The sequence below is a fragment of the Mandrillus leucophaeus genome, unplaced genomic scaffold (genome assembly GCF_000951045.1).
Source record: "Mandrillus leucophaeus isolate KB7577 unplaced genomic scaffold, Mleu.le_1.0 Scaffold631, whole genome shotgun sequence".
Taxonomy (NCBI): Eukaryota; Metazoa; Chordata; class Mammalia; order Primates; family Cercopithecidae; genus Mandrillus; species Mandrillus leucophaeus.
Genome location: NW_012106820.1, coordinates 165,983 through 185,791, shown reverse-complemented (window position 1 = coordinate 185,791; position 19,809 = coordinate 165,983). Strand labels below are relative to the sequence as shown.

The window sequence follows — 19,809 nt, the reverse complement described above, 5'->3', positions numbered from 1 at the left end:
ACGGGGGTTTCACCATGTTGGTCAGGCTGGTCTTGAACTCCTGACCTCAGGTGATCTGCCTGCCTTGGCCTCCCAAAGTGCTAGGATTACAGGTGTGAACCACCGCGACCGGTCGACTTTCTTAATTTAAAAAACAAGGTTGTGTGTGTGTGTGTGTGTGTGTGTGTACACCAGGTTTTGAGACTGATTAGGGCATTCAGGTGTATCCTTTTAACAGAAAAACCTAAATATTTAATCTGTGAGTCAAAAGAGAAATATGGGCGTGGAGGGACACAGCTATTATTAATCAAGACTGATTAAGCACATGCGGTTCTGGGCTCCTCGTGACTTGAGTAGCAGTACACATGATGCAGTTAAGGACAGAGCAAATATTGTAATAAATCAAGTGCAGCTTAAATTTCTATTCAAAGTCAGGAGAATGATTAATTGGAACCCAGACAGTTTATAGATTTCATTTGTTTATAGATTCCTTTGATACAAAAGGATGGAGGGTGGCCTTCAGGAATTGCTTTTAGGCCTGCCAGTTAAGAAATCATGTATTTGGTGGTTAGAAAAATGGCCTCATTAATGCCCTTCTTAAAAGTATTCATAAGTGGAATTTTTTTCTGTAAAGTCAATGCTACCATAATGTGAAAAATAAAAACCTAGTGGATCTACTTAGAGCATCTACAAGTAAATCCAAACCCAGAAATAGTTACAGAAGCCACCAACTTCAATTGGAGGGAAAGGAAGATAATGAACCTGATCAGAAATCAGTGTCACCGTGTGTAAGAAAGCACACTTTGCACCACACAGTACCACTATTCAAAGAAATCATTTATTAGCGCTGAATACTTGTTATACTAAAAACATAGTTATAAGTTATTTCACTATGTGATTTGAAATATTTGAGAGTATTGGCATATTTTGTAAAGTGAATATTATTTTGAAAAATTTTGCAAATCCTAAAATAAATAAGATAGCCATGATAATCTAATGAAATCATGCCTAAAGCCAGGATGATAACATACGTTTACATGCAATGGCTGAGGTCCCTGACATCACCAAGACAGCTTTCATTCATCTAGTCCTTCCACAAACATCAGAGGTTAGCTGAAAGCTCTAGGACAGGTTTTCTAACAGCTGGAGTCATCAAATGCCTTGGCATTTGGGGTTCTCAAGTTCTAAGATTATTTTATTTTTAAATTTTGATAATGATGGCATGTTTGCAAAGGGTCCTTGAGGAAATGTGGGGATGAAGAACAAGATGAGACAGGATGGGAAGATGAGGGCAGATTCTCAAGAGCTTTGAATGCATATGAGGAACAGAAATCTCTATAGGATGTTAAGATTAAGGGCTGCCATGGATGGAAGGGAAGAATTAAAGCCACATTTTCATAGCACTATACATAGTATGAGAAAGTGTCAATGTCCATATCATAGAATAGGGTTGCCAATGGAGACTATAAGGTTTTCCTTTAACACACTCTTTGGTGTGTTCATTGCATTCAACACTGTAATGAAATTGTGTTTTTATCTTAAGTGTGATGGGAAGCTGCTATTATTTTAAAGCAAAGATTGACGTGGTTGTGTTTCTGTGTTATCTTTTTGGATTGGAGTGAGAAGACATTGGAGGCAAAGAGGCTGTTCCTGATAACTAACATTTTTTTGCTTTATCAGCTTGGGGTACAAAATGAGGTCATATATCTTTTTTCTTTTTCTTTTTTTTTTTTCTTTGGACGGAGTCTCGCTCTGTCACCTAGGCTGGAGTGCAATGGCACGATCTCGGCTCACTGCAACCTCCGCCTCCTGGGTTCAAGCAATTCTCCTGCCTCAGCCTCCCAAGTAGCTGGGATTACAGGCGCATGCCACCATGCCCAGCTAATTTTTTATTTTTATTTTTTAGTAGAGATGGTGTTTCGCCATGCTGTTCAGACTGGTCTCGAACTCCTGACCTCAGGTGATCCATCTGCTTCTGCCTCTCAAAGTGCTGGAATCACAGGCGTGAGCCACGGTGCCCAGCCAAGGTCATATATCTTTTAATATTAAATGAAATTATTCTTTTACTTCATCTCATCTGCTTATAATCTCATCTGTTTATTCCAAGAGTACCTTTTTCCTCTTTCTATTGTCCCATAGCCCCACCCCCACCCCCTGCCTGGAGTCAGGTGCAGGAAATCCAGAAGTCTGGTGAAGTCCCCACCCATTGCATCAAAATTCAAGAGGGTGAAGTCAATCTTTGCTCTTTGCTCTCTGTGTCCTCCTGTCACTTGGCTCTGGCAGTAAGTGCAATCATGGAAGTGCAGGGCACAGAGGATTGATTTGAGTCCCAGGTTTCTGGCTGGAGGATAGTAAATGGGAGCTCTGAGGAACTGGAGATATCAGGGAGACAGTAAGAGAGGGGAACTTGGAAAAGTAATGCCATAAAGTTATGAACTCCAGAGCTCACCTGCAGACTGTGTCTGTCAGGGGTGGGGGAGTCTGCTCCTTATTCACATACCAAAGGTATTGAATGGGGTGACATGAACAAAAGCAGGTAGAGTAAGGAACTCTGGAATTCTGCCCCACCATAAAAGCAACATCAAAGTTGGCAAAAACTGTCAGAGTCTATATTCTGTGGAACTCTGGAAATTAAGCAATGGCTTATTAAGCAACCTAGGGCATTCTTATTTAAACAAAATGGCTGGATTTTGATCAGAAAAGTAAGCTTTGTGACATTTTAACTTAGCCCTGTCCTATCCTCTGCTCTCCAGTTTAGTGGTCGCCTTGAAAACAACAACCTGCATTCCTAGTACCAGCAGGAGCAGAAAGAATCTCATATGCAAAGAATTATAATTACTTGTTTTGAAATTACAGGGCAGCTCCTTGAAAGTCTGGCTGAAAGGTTCGTCTTTATTTCACCTGAGTTGGAACAGGCCCAGTACTAAAGCTTCCAGTTAGAAGGGGTGGAGGAAGGGTTGTCAAAAACATTTATAGGCAAAGGGTTTAGTGCTTGCTCCCTGAGGTGACAGATGACAGCTAGGGCAAACAACAGACTAACCAAAAAACTAGGGAGAAAAACTGATGTCCATAACAGCTTTGAAAAGCTCTGACACATTCCTGGGAATCTAGAAAGCTACGTGCGTGCACAGGGCTGTGTGTATACTCTGCAAAGACCTGAGAAGGCTGTAAGCTCATTTCTGGCTGACCTGACCTTGAGACTCGGTGCAGGAAGTGAAGGCTAAGGCAAAGATGTAAACTGCCTGAATGTTGAAGATGTGCCTCTATATACACATACTTCTTCTCAGAAAAGACTAGAAGATTTTGTTGTTTTTGTTCCACACATTTAAGGAAATCTCTAAGTATTAACTGACCACTAAGCTAATAAAATACAAACTTTAGTGGCCAAACAACATAAAGAATATAGACTTTACAAAATTATTTCAGAAAAATCACTAAACAAACAACAACTACACTAAGAAGCAATAACAACAAGCCTGAGAGGGGAGAGAATCTGATTTCTAGAATTGCCACATTATAATACTCAACATGTCCACTTTTAAATAAAAATGACAAAACATGCAAAGAAACAAGAAACTATGGTCCACACATAGGAAAAAGGACAATCTTAAAAACCGTCCCTTAGGAATCCTGGATATTAGACATTTTAACAAAGAGTTTAACTCAACTATTTCAGCTATTTTAAGTAGATTTAAAGACCTAAAGGAAATCATCTCTAAACAAGTAAAGGAAAGTATGAGAAGGATGTTTCACCAAATAAGAGACTATCAATAAAGAGGTAGAAATTATATCAAGTAGTAGATGATGTCTCAAAAAAAAAAGAGGTAGAAATTATATATACATATACATATATATATATTTTTTAGATAGGTCAGGCACAGTGACTCATGCTTGTAATCCCAAGGCTTTGGGAGGCCAAGGCAGGAGAATTGCTTGAAGCCAGGAGTTCAAGACCAGCCTTGGCAACATAGCAAGACACCATCTACATAAAATTGTTTTTAAAACTTGACAGGCATGGTGGTGCATATTATGGCAACTGGCCAAGCATGGTGGTGCCAGTAGTTTTAGTTACTTGGGAGGCTGAGGTGGGAGGATTGCTTGAGCCCAGGAATTCAAGGCTGCAGTGAGCTATGATCTTGTCACTGCATTCCAGCCTGGACAATAGAGCCAGACACTGCCAAAAAAAAAAAAAAAAAAAAAAAAAAAGAAAGAAAAAAGAAAGGGAGGAAGGAAAGGAAATTCTGACATTGTAAAGTACAATAACTGAAATGAAAAGTTCACTCTAGAGGCCCAATAGCACATTTGAGCAGGCAGATTAAAGAATCAGCAAACTGGAAGATAAATCAGTTAAAATTACCCAGTCTAAGGAACAGGGGGAAGAAACGAAAAGAAATTGAACAGTCTCAGAGACCTGTGGAACACCATCCAGCAGAACAACATAGGCATTATGACAGTTATAGAAGGAGAGAAGCAAAAGTGGCAGAAACAATATTTAAAGAAATAATGACCAACATTTTACAAATTTAATGAAAGACATGAATCTACATATCTAAGAAGCTCAATGAACTCCAAGTAGGATAAATTCAAAGAGATCCATACTAATTAACATTATAGTCAAACTGTTAAAAGCCAAAGGAAAAGAATCTTGAAAGCAGCAAGAGAGAAGCAACTCATCACATGCAAAGGATGCTCAATTCGATAAAAAGGCTGACCTCTCATCATAAGTCAGAAAGACCAGAAGACCTTGGGAAGACATAGTCAATGTGCTGAAAGAAAAACTCTGTCCACTAAAAATTGTATATGCAGCAAAACTACCCTTTAAAAATGAAGGATAGATTAAGATATTCCCAGATAACCAAGAACTGAGAGAATTCATTACTAGCAAACCTACTACAAGGGATACTAAAGATAGTTTTTCAGGCAGAAATGAAGAGACATAAGACAATAACCTAAAATCCACATGAAGAAATAAAGAGGACCAGTAAATGTAACTACATAGGTAAATATAAAAGGCATTATATATTTATTTTTTGTTTGTAACTACTTTTTATTTTCTACATGATTTACAAGACAACCACATAAAGCAGTCATTACATATCTATGTTGATGGGTACACAATGTACAAAGTTGTAATCTGTGATAATAACAGAATAACATGGGGGGAGCATGGAGCTTTATAAGAGTAAAGTTTGTGTATATTATTGAAAGTAATTGGTGTTACGCCAGATGCAAGGGCTCACACCTCTAATCCCAGCACTTTGGGAGGCGAAGGCAGGTGGATCGCCTGAGGTCGAGAGTTTGAGACCAGCCTGGCCAACAAGGTGAAACATCAGAAATAATAAACATGTTGATAAACGTAAAGATGAATCTTCTCTTTCTGAGTTCTTTAAAGTATATTTGACAGTCAAAAGCAAAAATTGCCATATTGTCTGATGGCATTTTCAATATTTGTGGATGCAATGTATGACAACTGCAGCACAAAGGGCTATAGGAAAGGGACCTGTATGGTAGTAATGTTCCTACATTCAAATTGAAGTGGTGAAATACTGATGCTAAGTACACTGTGAAATGTTACTATCTATTTGTAATCCCTAAAACAACCACTGTAAAATTTATAGTAAATGCTCTAGTCACTTCCCATCTCATTTCCTAAGGCCATCATCACCATGATACCAAAACCAGACAAAGACAAAAATTATCCAGACATGGTGGTGGGCGCCTGTAGTCTCAGCTACTTGGGAGGCTGAGGCAGGAGAATCGCTTGAACCCAGGAGACAGACGTTGCAGTGAGTGGAAATTGCACCACTGTACCATAGTCTGGGCAACAGAGTGAGACTCCGTCTCAAAACAAAAAAAAAAAAAAAGAAAGGAAATAAAGAAATAAATCTTTAAGAAAGCATTAACTTTAATTAAAGGGAAAGCCAAGTGAATTACTTGGATCTGGAATGCTTTATATTCTATGATGTGCTGAAAAATATTTTTTACTCAGTGCTGAAAGGAAAACTGGATTAAGACTCAGAAAGCTACACAAATAACTTCTTTGCTGATTAATCATCTCTCACTATGAGCTCGATCATGAATGATGGATTCTCTTGTGTTTTTCTGCCATTTGATGTGTAAACAGATGTGAGGCTCTTGTCAAACTGATTCCTAGATAGCCATTTCTCTATGTGAAATGGAAACCACTCTTTGTGTGGGTGTCAAGGTTTGTAAAACATGTTTTAAATAATTATGGGAAGTTACCAACCATGGTTAACAAAGGAGATAGATCCTCATTTGTCCTTTATGTTAATCATTTCAGATGTAAGTGAACTTAAACTCATTTTTATCTTTCTTCTTTCCTACCTACTATAAAACTCAATGCAACTTCCCTTCATTTGGCATAGCTGTTTAAAATTTGCTGTATCCATGTTGTAGCTGTTCACAAGCTCCAAACAAGCAACTGACAATTTCTCTGAACCCAAGGCACATTATTAAGCATTGTTTCTTCCACAGCTTAAACGAAGGGAACAACAGTAGGGATGGGAGATTTGAAACACCAAAAAAGGAGCTTGGTAACTGATTCAATACAGAGGGGAGGGGAGAGGAGAGAAGTGAGGGGAGAGAGTTAGTATAAGGGAGATCAAAGAATCCAATGACTTTGAGGTTTCTTTTTCATATATGAGTGGCTGAGAGTGCTATTATCTGAATTAGGTAATAAAGGAGAAAATAGGCAAAACTATAAAAGATTTGAAAGGAAAAATATTTATCTTCATTTCACCAGTGTATTTATTTAGAAAAGTTTGCACAGCTGCAGTATCTCTTACTGTATGTTTATAAAGGAACTCAGGTTTGACTGGGGCAATGTGGGTTTTTTGATACAAAAGGAATCATCAGGGTAATAGATCTGAAGGGAGTAGGGAATCTTGATTGATTGATTGATTGATTGAGACGGAGTCTCGCTCTGTCATCCAGGCTGGAGTGCTGTGGTGCGATCTTGGCTCACTGCAACCTCTGCCTCCTGGGGGCAAGCAATTCTTGTGCCTCAGCCTCCCAAGTAGCTGGGATTACAGGCACGTGCCACCGCGTCCAGCTAATTTTTGTGTTTTTAGTAGAGACGGGGTTTCACCATATTGGCCAGGCTGGTCTTGAACTCCTGGCCTCAGGTGATCCACCCGCCTCAACCTCCCAAAGTGCTGGGATTACAGGCGTGAGCCACTGCACCTGGCCAGGAGCCATTATTTTTAACGAGGAACACCAAGTCTTACTCAGAAGTAATGGAAAGTTCATAGTGAAAAATTCTTCTGTTGGTCTCTGAAATGCAAGAGGAGAGAGAACCCCTAGAACCTACAGTGCCTGTGATACAGAGGCTTTGAAAAAAGGAAGCCAGGACTCTCATACATGGTGAATTTGGTCCTCCCTGGTGGCAAACTTCCAGGAAGCCAGACCCTTCCTGCTCAAATGATGTGGTTTCCTATAGTACATATAAATAGTTCTCACCCCAAGAAAAGAGTTAAGAATAGAAGCCAAGGAACCACACATACAAACACAGACACATCAGAGCACAGCTGTCAATGTGGCCAACAGAAGAGTGGCATTAGCAAAAGAAACTCTGGGAGAAGGTGGGGCAAGGTAGCCAGAGAAGCTGCAGGGTGGGGGTGGAGTTCAGGAGATGCAGTCAAGCACGGAGCAGACTTAGCAGTGCAAAGAGCAGCAGGCAATCTGCCCAGAAGACAAAAGAGTGGGGTGGCTGACCAAAATGAAATGGAAGGATAAGAGCAGAGCCAGCAGAATGAGTGAGGACATGTATAAGGATGTGCAGAGAAGGCAGTAAAGACCTTCATAGGTCATACAGATTGCAACACAAGCCAAGTCTCCCTATGTTTTTAAGAAAGCTGGGAGAAAATAAAAGTATAATGGAATCAGACCTAAGTGTTTGCCATCACACAGGGATGAACCAGCCAGAAGAGTAGCCAGGACTCCCAGCTCCATCCTAGGGACAAATTCAACTTTTAGAAAGCAATCCTCAATCCTGGGCATACATCGCCTCTTAGAGTTAAATTCCTATTGAAATAATTCATACAGTATGTAGTAAAATATAAAACAAAGTCTGTACCAGTGGATTTTAGTCCAGGCAACATTATGGTTTCATAGGCTGTTGCCTGATCTTCTAAGAATTAAAAAAAAAACTTAACAGCAGACATTTATAATCTCCCATGCTCTTTTTTGTGTGTAACCTTGTTAAGGAAATACTACTTATTAAATATAAAGAATAATTTAAAGTTACTGGTATTCTTCAGACAATTAAGTCACCTACTATACTTTAAGCAAACTATCTGATCATCTGAACTTAATTATTAATGGTTTATTTTCTGAATCCCTTGAACCTCAAATAAGGATTTTAATTTTATTTATTTTGTTATAACCATTCACTGCTGACAGCCATAGTCAAAGCTCTAAAAACTAAGCACTAGTACCTTCCGTTATTACTAGAAGCAGCATGATGTACCAGCTAAGAGACAAGGACTGGAGTGAGTGCTGGAGCTAGGCTGCGTCTGCTCAAATTCCTACTCCACTGCTTCCTACCTTTGGGGGAATTACTTATACGCTCCATGACTTAATTTCCTCACCTGTAAAATGGAGATGATAATAAAAGACCTACTTCCAAGGACTGCTCTGAAGATTAAATAAGCCTAGGATTGAACCTTAGTTAGTACTTGTTAGTGAGTACATTATGCTCTTAGAACAATGACTGGTGAGCCGTAAGTACTATATGCATTAACTATTATTTCCATTATTTTCTGGTGGCTCCTCATGGTAATTTGAGTAGTCATGTTAGAGGATTGTGAAGCTTGTAAATATGCTCAAACAGTTCCATAATTATTAAAATTCTGAAAAAAAATCACATAGCAATGACATTATCTTTTGATTTTTTAATATCCACTTAATCTCAGTTTAATAAATCTATCCTTTTATATTCACTAGAGTTGAAAATATGTCAATGAGGTTGGAAGAAATCAATGAAAGAGAAACTTTTATGAAAACTTCCCTGCAGACTGTTGACCTTCGACTTGCTCAGCTAGAAGAATTATCTAACAGAATGGTGAACGCTCTTGAAAATCTTGTGGGAATCGACAGGTCTGACCTGATCCAGGCACGGTCGCGAGCTTCTTCTGAATGTGAGGCAACGTATCTTCTCCGGCAAAGCAGCATCAATAGCGCTGATGGCTACAGCTTGTATCGGTATCATTTTAATGGAGAAGAGTTATTGTGTGAGGATACATCTCTCTCCATGTCACCAGGGACAGGAGTCAGGAAAAAAACCTGCTCCTTCCGTATAAAGGAAGAGAAGGATGGGAAAACGCATCTAGTCCCAGAGTGTCAGAACAGCCTTCACCTTTCACTGGGCACAAGCACATCAGCTACCCCAGATGGCAGTCACCTTGCGGCAGATGACTTAAAGAATGCTGAAGAGTCAAAGTTAGGTCCAGATATTGGGATTTCAAAGGAAGATGATGAAAGACAGACAGACTCTAAAAAAGAAGAAACTATTTCCCCAAGTTTAAGTAAAACAGATGTGATACATGGACAGGACAAATCAGACGTTCAAAACACTCAGCTAACAGTGGAAACGACAAATATAGAAGGCACTATTTCCTATCCCCTGGAAGAAACCAAAATTACACGTTATTACCCTGATGAAACGTTCAATGCTTGTAAAACAATGAAGTCCAGAAGCTTCGTATACTCCCGGGGAAGAAAGCTGGTCAGTGGGGTTAACCAGGATGTAGAGTACAGTTCAATCATGGACCAGCAATGGACGACAGAATGGCAATGCCAAGTTCAAAAGATCACGCGCTCTCATAGCACAGATATTCCTTACATTGTGTCGGAAGCTGCAGTGCAAGCCAAGCATAAAGAGCAGTTTACAGATATGGAAGATGAACACCATGTCGCTGAAGCAACTCCTCGAATCCCTCGCTTGTCCCTAACCATTACTGACAGAAATGGAATGGAAAACTTACTGTCTGTGAAACCAGATCAAACTTTGGGATTCCCATCTCTCAGGTCAAAAAGTTTACATGGACATCCCAGGAATGTGAAATCCGTTCAGGGAAAGTTAGACAGATCTGGACATGCCAGTAGTGTAAGCAGTTTAGTAATTGTGTCTGGAATGACAGCAGAAGAAAAAAAGGTTAAGAAAGAGAAAGCTTCTGCAGAAACTGAATGCTAGTCTGTTTTGTTTCTCTGATTTTTTTCAACAGTCAGAGCCACTAATGGGTGTCATCTTGTCCATTTAAACATCATCAATTTCTAAAAACATTTTCCTTAAAAAATTTTGGAAATTCAGACTTGACTTACAATTTAATGCACTAAAAGTAGTATTTTGTTAGCATATGTTAGTAGGCTTAGTTTTTTCAGTTGGAGTAGTATCAAATGAAAGTGACAATACTATAACGAAGATAAACTGGCTAATCCATATACAAGATTATACAATCGCTTTATTACTGAGGACCACCAAATAGCCTAGGAAGTGCCCTTGAGCATTGAAGTCACCATTAGGTCACTTAAGAAGTAAGCAACTAGCTGGGCACAGTGGCTCATGCCTGTAATCCTAGCACTTTGGGAGGCCAAGGCAGAAAGATTGCTTGAGTCCAGGAGTTTGAGTCCAGCCTGGGCAACATAGCAATACCCAATCTCTTAAAAAAAGAAAAAAAGTAAGCAACTATGTAAGAAAGAGAAACTAAAGAGAAAGCAAACATGAAAAAAGGGAGGGGTGGAAAGAAGAAAAATAAAATTATGAGGCACAAGAAGTGGAAAGGAGCCATAAATATGTTTTTATGGGCCAGGCGCGGTGGCTCATGCCTGTAATCCCAGCACTTTGGGAGGCCGAGGCAGGCGGATCACGAGGGCAGGAGATCGAGACCATCCTGGCTAACATGGTGAAACCCGTGCACTCCAGCCTGGGTGACAGAGTGAGACTCCATCTAAAAAAAAAAAAAAATTTATGGGGTCTTTGTTTTCTGTTTTAATGTTTTATTTTAAACTACACAATGGGAAAAAAAAAGTACACAATTATATCAAACATCATACTGTAATAATTTAGGGTGACCTAGAGTTTTGTTAATGTGTAAAAATAAAATATCCAATATGCATTTTCTTGTTGTCATAGAGTCCCTAATAGCAAATACAAATTAGTTGTACCTGTCTATGCAATGCTTTCTACAAAGCTGTAGCTAAAACCTAAAGGATATATGTTCACAAGCCACAGAGACTGCTCTTAGCTGAGAATACCAGGTGTTGTGTTTTACCTCAAAGTTCAAACAAATACCCACAAGAGTAATAGGACACCCGTGCGAGGGTTCCAAGAGGGGCCAATGTCTAGGAACCCTGAAAGCCGCCCTACCATCACCACTCTTAACTATACAAAAAGAAGCAGAGGTGGCAGAAAGGGGTCTTCTCTGGCTAGAGCAGAGGCTGGAGTTAGACCGTAGCCCCTCACCATCCCTCAAAAGAACCTCAGGGTACTCAGATCTCAGGAGATCTCTGGTACACAGAGAGAGGACCAGCCTCCTGCCTGGAGTTACTGGCAGCTGATACTTCATGAAGCAAAGTGCCTCATACCCAGAAAGGACCACTGGGCAGAGTAACCAGGAATTGGTGGTGGTAGGGTTGGGAGACGTGTCAGACAGAAATGGCTGATGATCACAAAAAAATGAGACCGCCATCCCCATTCTCATCTGAGGTGTAGACTGTAGCACTGCCAGAAACTGGCAAAAGAGGAGAGAAAGAGACAGAGAGACAGAAACACACAGAGACCCAGAAACAACAGAGGCTCACTGCAGTTATGCCAAAGGTAGTGATCAGAGATGACAATACCAAAATGTGATTTTGCATCTTTTTCCTCAAAATATGACTGAGATTGTAATAGTCAGATTACAACTCTTGAACTGGGCTGAATTTATTAAAAAAAAAAAAAAACTGATATACCATTGCCTGGGTTGTGGGGGAGGGCTTTAATATTTGAAAAGTGACATTTATTTAACATAAACTATTACTTATTTGCATATTGCTACATTTAGACTATTTAATCTATCCTGCCACATGTGTTTATTCAACTCAACGCTTAACCCATTACATTTTATCTCACTCCTAAGTCTTTCCTTTGGGTGTCAAAAATACTTTCAGCCTTTTGACATATCCTGGAAAAGAGATTTCTCAGAATAAGCTGGGGAATCTATAACACCTCAGCAGAACTGGTCTACAGAAGATAAAGCCTATCTTTGGAATTCTCCCCATATCTGTTCATTACACAGTCTCCCTTTACAAAGGTCTGTTCCCCCGTGCCTCAGGTGTGGGACTCAAGTCCCATTTCCTTAAGTCTCACTAAGGTCTGTGACTCCTGTCTTATGCTAAGGTGTCAGCTGATGTAGGATTTTCTAAGGATGTTTGTCTTACGGATCCAAATGGATCAATTCTAACGGTGTGATTTCAGAACCTGTGACTGGGCCAACTATTCTTGAGACCTTTCTTGTACACCTTAAATCATACCATATAGTTGATTAGTACTTTACCAACCCAGCACAACTCCAATATTGACAGTCTTCTATGTAGGGCACTGCGCCAGACCACTTGGTATTACATCATTAATGATTACATTATTATTCCCAATTTCATTACAATTTTGTCTAAATATGGACAACCAAATATTGGGAACTAATATCCAATCTAATCAAATCTAGCAGTATCTAATACATTAAAATAAGAATACTTCATATGTTCAAATCATTTAATATAGAACTATCTTAGTAAATGAGTAAGAATTATATTTCTGTGCTATGTAAAACATAGTAACATAAGAAGGCTTTTATTATTTTATCCCCAAAACTCTGGCACACTCATAAATGAGTTATAATATAGTATTTGGTATAAATTAAGCTTGTTTTGGACTTTGATCAATAGCAATTAAGACTTGAACTATCAAAGAACCTCATGATATGTGGCTCTCTCCTTTAAGGCTGTATGATTGCTTACATTCTGAATACATATATATGCTGCATCATCATGAGGTTCCTATAGTCTTCCATAGTTTAGGTTTTAAAATCTAAAAATCAAACAGTTAATGTTGTCATATAGTTATTCTATACCAAAAATGCATTTTTGCTAAATATATATTAGAAATAAAGTGAAATGAAATCATCTTACTACCTCCTACGCACAAAAAAATACTTTCAAAGAAGGTTTTATCTTAAGATAAAAATGCAGAAAATCACACAAAATAAATAACTGACTTAATTATTGTAAGCTGAATATCCTTGTGTCCACCACTCAGATTAATAGAATTTGCCAGCTGCCCCAAAAGTCTCAGAAGTCCCTATCTCAACCACCTCTGTTCCCTGAAAAGTAACTATATTTTTATAGTAATCCTTTCCTTGCTGTTCCAGTTACTATCGCTGTATTATTAATACAAGTGACTCCAAAACTGGGTGGCTTAGAATACCTATTTGATTATGCTCAGGGATTCCGTGGGTCAGGAATTCAGACAGGGACAGCAGGAATGCCCCTGATTTGAAGTGTTTGCCGAGTTCCATGTAAGTACTCCTACCACAGCTAACTTCAAGCTATAGCATCACTGAATATGGAAGACATACTAACAACTGGTTCTTGCAAGCCAGTTCAGGCTGGCTATAGCACACTACTGTCTACTCCAAGACATTTGGGGCCTCAGCTGGGAAGACTTACTGTCTAGAGGTAACTCAAGAGGTACCTGGAGGCTGGGATTATCTAGACACGTCTTTATTCACATGTCTGAAAATGGATAATGGCTCTCAACTGGGATCTCAGTCTCAGTATACAGCACATACGCATGGCCTCTCCAAGCAGCCTGGGCTTCCTCACAGCATGGCAGTCTCACAGAAATTGTATTTCCCACATGATTGTTCAGGGCTCCAAAAGTGAGTATCTCATTGAGCTAGGAGTAAATATTGCTTTTTATGGCCTATCCTCAGAAGTCTTGCAGCGTCACTAAGGCCAGCTGAGATTCAAGGGTAGGGGTCATATAGAGGGGAGTGTTTAAAAAATTTGCAGATATGTTTTAAAATCATTATACTTGTAGTTCATTATAGTTGTATTGCTTGAACGTTCCTTAGCACTATAGTTTAGCCTTACTCTTTTCTTTTTCATTTGGAGGTATTTTAAATCTCTTTTAATCTGGTATTACCTTTCTCTCTCTCTTCCTTAACAATTTCTTTGTTGAAGAACATGGGCTACTTGTCTTGCAAAGTTTCCCACAGTCTAAACTTTACTTATTGAATATTCATAGGCAGTTTCACATATTCTGCTGTTTCTGCAGATTGGCAGGGGGAGACAGAGGCTTATTCAGGCTTAGGTCTGATCCCACTGGCAAGGCTCCTTAGATGGTGTTGCTTCTTTCACTAGGAGGCACATGTGCCTACTTGTCTCTCTTTTTGTGATGTCAGCAGCTGTTGATATTCAATGCCTAGATCCCTTAATTTATAGAATGTTGAAAATTGTAATACTCAAATTCTATTATTTATGAAGAGATTATTCTTTTCATTTACTACTTGATTACGCAGTGGCATAGTTCATACTACACAGCAGAAATAATGACTGATTTTTCCCATTTATTTGCCAGTTTTAAAAATAATGAATTGGTTCTCTACCATCCTCCAAAGGATGAAGGTGATGTGCACGCCAGGCAGAGAGCCCTCACCAGAACCCTTACCTTGCTGGTATCTTGGTCTTACACTTCCCAGCCTCTGAAACTGTGAGAAAGAAATTTCTGTTCTTTAAGCCACCAGTCTGTATACTTTGTTATAGCAGCCTGAGGACACTAATACAACTAGACATCTGGAAAATGTCATGACATTTCAGTCAATAACAGATCTGGAAATCAGAGTTTTTCCAGGTGACTGATAGTTTAGTTTATTTAAACACCATTATGACCTCATGGATTTAAATATATGTGATGTATTTTAATCCCTTCTAATTTTTTGGTTTTGGAGTTTTTTGTTGTTGTTGTTGTTGTTTTGAGCCAGAGTCTCACTCTGTTGCCCAGGCTGGAGTGCAATGGCACGATCTCAGCTCACTCCAACCGCTGCCTCCCAGATTCAAGTGATTCTCCTGTCTTAGCCTCCCAAGTAGCTGGGATTACAGGCATGTGCCACCATGCCTGGATAATTTTTTGTATTTTTAGTAGAGACGGGGTTTCTCCATGTTGGCCAGGCTGGTCTAAACTCCTGACCTCAGATGATTCACCCACCTCAGCCTCCCAAAGTGCTGGGATTACAGGCTTGAGCCACTGTGCCCAGCCATAATTATTATTCTCTCACATTTTCCTTCCATGAGTACCTTAAATACGTTACTCCATTTTCTTCTGGCATAAAGCATTGCTGCCAAAACGTCTGGTAATATCTAATTTTCTTTCATCTATAAGTCATTTGCTTTTTTTGTCTAGATATCCAAAGAAATTTTCATTGTTGTTTCTTGAAGGCTCAGCAGGTTTAGAAGAATGTGTCTTAGTGCTGGTAAGCCCAGATCAGTGTTCTCAGGTGCAATGTGTTCTTTCAATATGTAGTTTCAAATATTTTCTTTTAATTTCAAGTAAGTTTTCTTAAACTACAGTTTGTAGTATTTGTTCTGTTTCCTTGTCTCCTCCCTCTTTTTGTTTCCCCCCGGAACTCCTATTTTCTATTTGTTAGTTCTCCTTTGCCTATTTTCAATATCTAGACTTTCTTTCTAATCCGTGTAACTTCCTTCACTGACTTTTGATTTTTTAGAATTTTTCTCCTTTTCATCTTCTATTCTCTTAAAGAATAATCAATTGTGTTTATTCATCCCTGGGTTTCTTTTAGTTTATTCTTAATTTCAGATTCTGGTTTCTATTTTGAATTTATTCATTTCATTTTGAATGTTTCTAGTTCTGGTTTATATAGTTCTTTTCATGTTTCATATCATTTTCTTAGTATCTTTCGGCTCATTTTAAAATAGTGGATGTTAGTTTTTATCTGCTTTGTGAGCATCCTTTCTGGTGTGCTTTTATTGTGGGTATCAGTGATATTCTGCTCTTATTCTCTTTCATTACAATAATTTTCTATGTGATTTGACTTCCAGACTTTCATGTGATTATTTTTATGTGAAATTGGTTTTCTTGATCTTTTTGAAGGAGGTAGTTTTAAGGATGGTTCTTCTTTTGTTTTTCTTTTTTATTTTTTTTGGGAGTCTTGCTTTGTCACCCAGGCTGGAGTGACGATCTCGGCTCACTGTAAGTTCTGCCTCCCGGGTTCACACCATTCTCCTGCCTCAGCCTCCCGAGTAGCTGGGACTACAGGTGCCCGCCACCACGCCCAGCTAATTTTTTCTATTTTTAGTAGAGACGAGGTTTCACCATGTTAGCCAGGATGGTCTCGATCTCCTGACCTCGTGATTCGCCTGCCTTGGCCTCCCAAAGTGCTGGGATTACAGGCATAAGCCACTGCGCCTGGCCCAGTTTTTCTAACTTCAGAGGGAACTTCTGTTTTTACTGCATAGTGTTGTGGGTTTTTTTGTTTTTTGTTTTTTAATTTTAAAACTTGGCTTACATTTGGAGATTTCCTGGTCTTTCATTTTTATCTAGAACTTCTTTTTCCTTTCTCTCTATTGTCTCTATTTTGCTCAATTGTTTCCATGCCCAACAGTTTGCCAACAGTGTAGGTCTCCATCCTGGAAGGAAGTCTAGTAGATTAGTTTCTCCAGCCCCTCCACACTTTACCAGGAGCCTCCTGCATTCTTATGTTTTTAGAGAAGGCAAATACCCTTTCCTGTTTCTGCTGCTGTTCTCAACTTGACTGGCTGGACCTTCCAGGGAACACCTTTCAGCTATTTTGGGGTTCTCCAGATGCTTCATTGATTCTCTATGTTGATACCACATGGGTCTTATTACTTATTATTGCAATATTACTGCTATTGGTTTGTTCTCATGCGTTTATATTTTTGAGATCAAGGGGATACCATTTCACTTGGATTTGTTAAAGATGTTGTCCTTGGGTTTTGGTTTTGCCAGATAGTTGCTTTGTCTGCTTTTATGCAGAGATTCAAAAAGTATGCTGCTGCTGTCATCTTTCCACAATTCTCCCTCAAGAAACAGATCTCTTAAATTACTTAGCAGTCATCTTAAAAGACCACATACTCAAGCAATGGCCTCATTTTGCAGACATTATGTATAACCACTTCTAACCACTTCCACTGCTACCACCATCACCTTCTCTTATCTGGACTGTTATAACAGGCCCCAACTGGTCTTCCAAAGGCCACCATGCTGCACACTACAGCAGTCAAAATGATTATTTTAAAACACAAGTCAGATTATATCACTCTTACCTCAAAACCTTGTAAAATATTCTCAACATTTGGGACCTCTGTGATCTGGCCTGTGTTTCCCTCTGCCCTCCTCCCTGACTACATTAGGCTCTTTAGCCACACTGGCCTCAAATACCCCTTGAAGGCGCTCACCTCAAGGCATTTGCACGGCTAATCTTCTCTGTCCAAAATGCTCATCCTCCTCACGTCTACTTGGATTGTTCCCTCACTCCTTTTGTCTCTGCTCAAATGTCCTACAATCAGAAAGTCCTTCCCTGACCATATCCAACTCCCCATTGAAAAATGGAACCACCTTTCTCTCGCTACATTTTATTTTTCTTCACAGCACTCATTACCGCCTGATATGCTATATATTAATTTTTTAACTTTCTACCAAGAATGAAAATGCCATGAAAGTAGAAACTTTGTCTTAGTGTCTGGAATAATGCTTGGCACAATGTTAGTACTCAATACAAATTCACTAGTTCACTGAATGAGTGCTGAATGAATATATAAAGTTCCTAGCACCTGATCGGTATTCAAGAAATGTTAGCTTTATTTTCTCTTGATAGGGAAAAGGAAGTGATCTTGAGAGAATGCTGCCATTCCCAATAATAGAAGATCCAATAATGGAAACAAAGGTGTAGTCAGAAAAATGGGTGATGGGAGGCCGAGTCCAGCAGTTCACCTGAGGTCAGGAGTTTGAGACCAGCCTGGCCAACATGGTGAAACCCCATCTCTACTAAAAAAAAATGCAAAAATTAGCCAGGTGTGGTGGTGGACACCGGTAATCCCAGCTACTTGGGAGGCTGAGGCAGGAGACTCGCTTGAACCCGGGAGGCGGAGATTGCAGTGAGCCGTGATTGCGCCACTGCATTCCACTTTGGGTGACAGAGCGAGACTCCATCTGTAACAAAACAAAACAAAAAAACAAACAACAAACAAACAAAAACAGAAAAATGGGTGAAGCAGGACAAAATAGTGACATTAGAGCCAAAAGCAGGGGGTAGGCAATAACACCAAACATACCGCGTAGTCAAGGGCATCAGGGTCTGAGAAGAGGTTATAAAACTACTTCTATGGACTGAATTATGTTCTTCCAAAATGCTAACGTTGAAACCCTAACCCCTAGTATGGCTATATTTGGAGATTTTAGTAGGTAATTAAGGCTGAATAAGGTAATAAGAGTGGGGCTCTAATCTGATAGGATTAGCGTCCTTACAAGAAGAGACACCAAGAGATCCCAGAGAGCTTGTTACATACCCTCCCCGCACAGTGTGAGCACACGGTGAGATGGCAGCCATCTGCAAATCCGACAGAGAGCCCTCGCCTGTCTGCCTGCCACAAGTCAGGCAGATCCCTACCTTGCCAACACCTTGATCTTGGACTTCCATACTCCAGAATGGTGAGAAATTAATGTCTGCTCTTTAAGCCATCAACCTGTGGTATTTTGTTACGGCAGCCTGAGCAGACTAATACAACCAGATATCTGGGAAATGTTAAGACAATAATAAATCTGGAAATAGACTTTTTCCACTTTTCTGTTGTATGGTCGCATATTAGAGTTGCAGATCCTAAGAAAACCTGTACAGAAAAACCCAAATCACAGAGTCATTTAAGTGTAAAGAAAAAGCCAATGATTGCTTGAAGAGTATTTGTAGAAAATATCCATTGAATATAGAGGAATAACAGCATATCCATAAAAATTTTTTTAAAAGTGTGCACGACAGTGATTTTAACACTTCGAATCCAATGGAACTAACATTTTAAAATACAGTTATGGCCAGGCACGGTGCCTCATGCCCATAGTCCTAGCTACTTGAGAGGCTGAGGCAGGAGGATCACTTGAGCCCAGGAGGTCAAGGCAGCAGTGAGCCCTGATCATGCCAGTGCACTTCCGCCCAGGCGATGGTGTGAGACCCTGACTCTTTAAAAAATAGTTATGGTTATGGTTCCTCGGCAGAGTGGAATTCCAACATGTTAACCTGAAAGATCAGTAGGGTTCTATATCCAGGATAAATCATTTTCAGAAAAAGAATAACTTTCTGAATCTTTATGTAAATTGTTAAATGTTCCTGTGAGTAACACTCATCAGTATGACTGTGACTGATAGGGCTACATGGGAGCTTCCCTGTGACATGAATCATAAAGTGCTGGATTGGGGTTTGATTCTTCAAGGTTTAAGAAGGACCCAGTCTCAAGTAATAGAATCACCAAAATGTAACACCACTAACCCCCTCCCACCAAAGTCTGCTCCAGTCTGAATTACGGTAAGAGCTCAGAAGTGACCTGTGCTTGGTTCCTCGCATACTGGGCGCAGACGGGGTGACCGCCTAACCCCTGGACCCAAGTCCCCTTCCCCTGCCCTGGGCTCCTCCCTGAGCTCGCCCGGGCCGGAGGGCGAAGTCGGCCCATGTGTAAGTCATGGGAACTGTCCCAGGACTGCAGTACGGCCAGAAGATGCCCCGCGCCGCCGTCCCAGGCCGCCTACCG

General features: G+C 39.9%; 1 protein-coding gene across 3 annotated transcripts in view; it reads left to right on the top strand.

Moving 5' to 3' along the window:
• TRPM1 (transient receptor potential cation channel, subfamily M, member 1) overlaps positions 1–10,676 on the top strand; it is a 160,763-nt gene extending 150,087 nt beyond the window's left edge. For 2 of the 3 annotated variants that reach the window (XM_012000570.1, XM_012000571.1), the window contains one exon: positions 8,944–10,668. In XM_012000570.1, coding sequence (XP_011855960.1) covers positions 8,944–10,192 — 1,249 coding nt within the window. In that variant the 3' untranslated portion in view covers positions 10,193–10,668. Of the gene's footprint in view, positions 1–8,943 lie in introns of all 3 variants that reach the window. The other variant, XM_012000572.1, reaches the window with a different exon arrangement.
• The last annotated feature ends 9,133 nt before the right edge of the window (positions 10,677–19,809 follow it).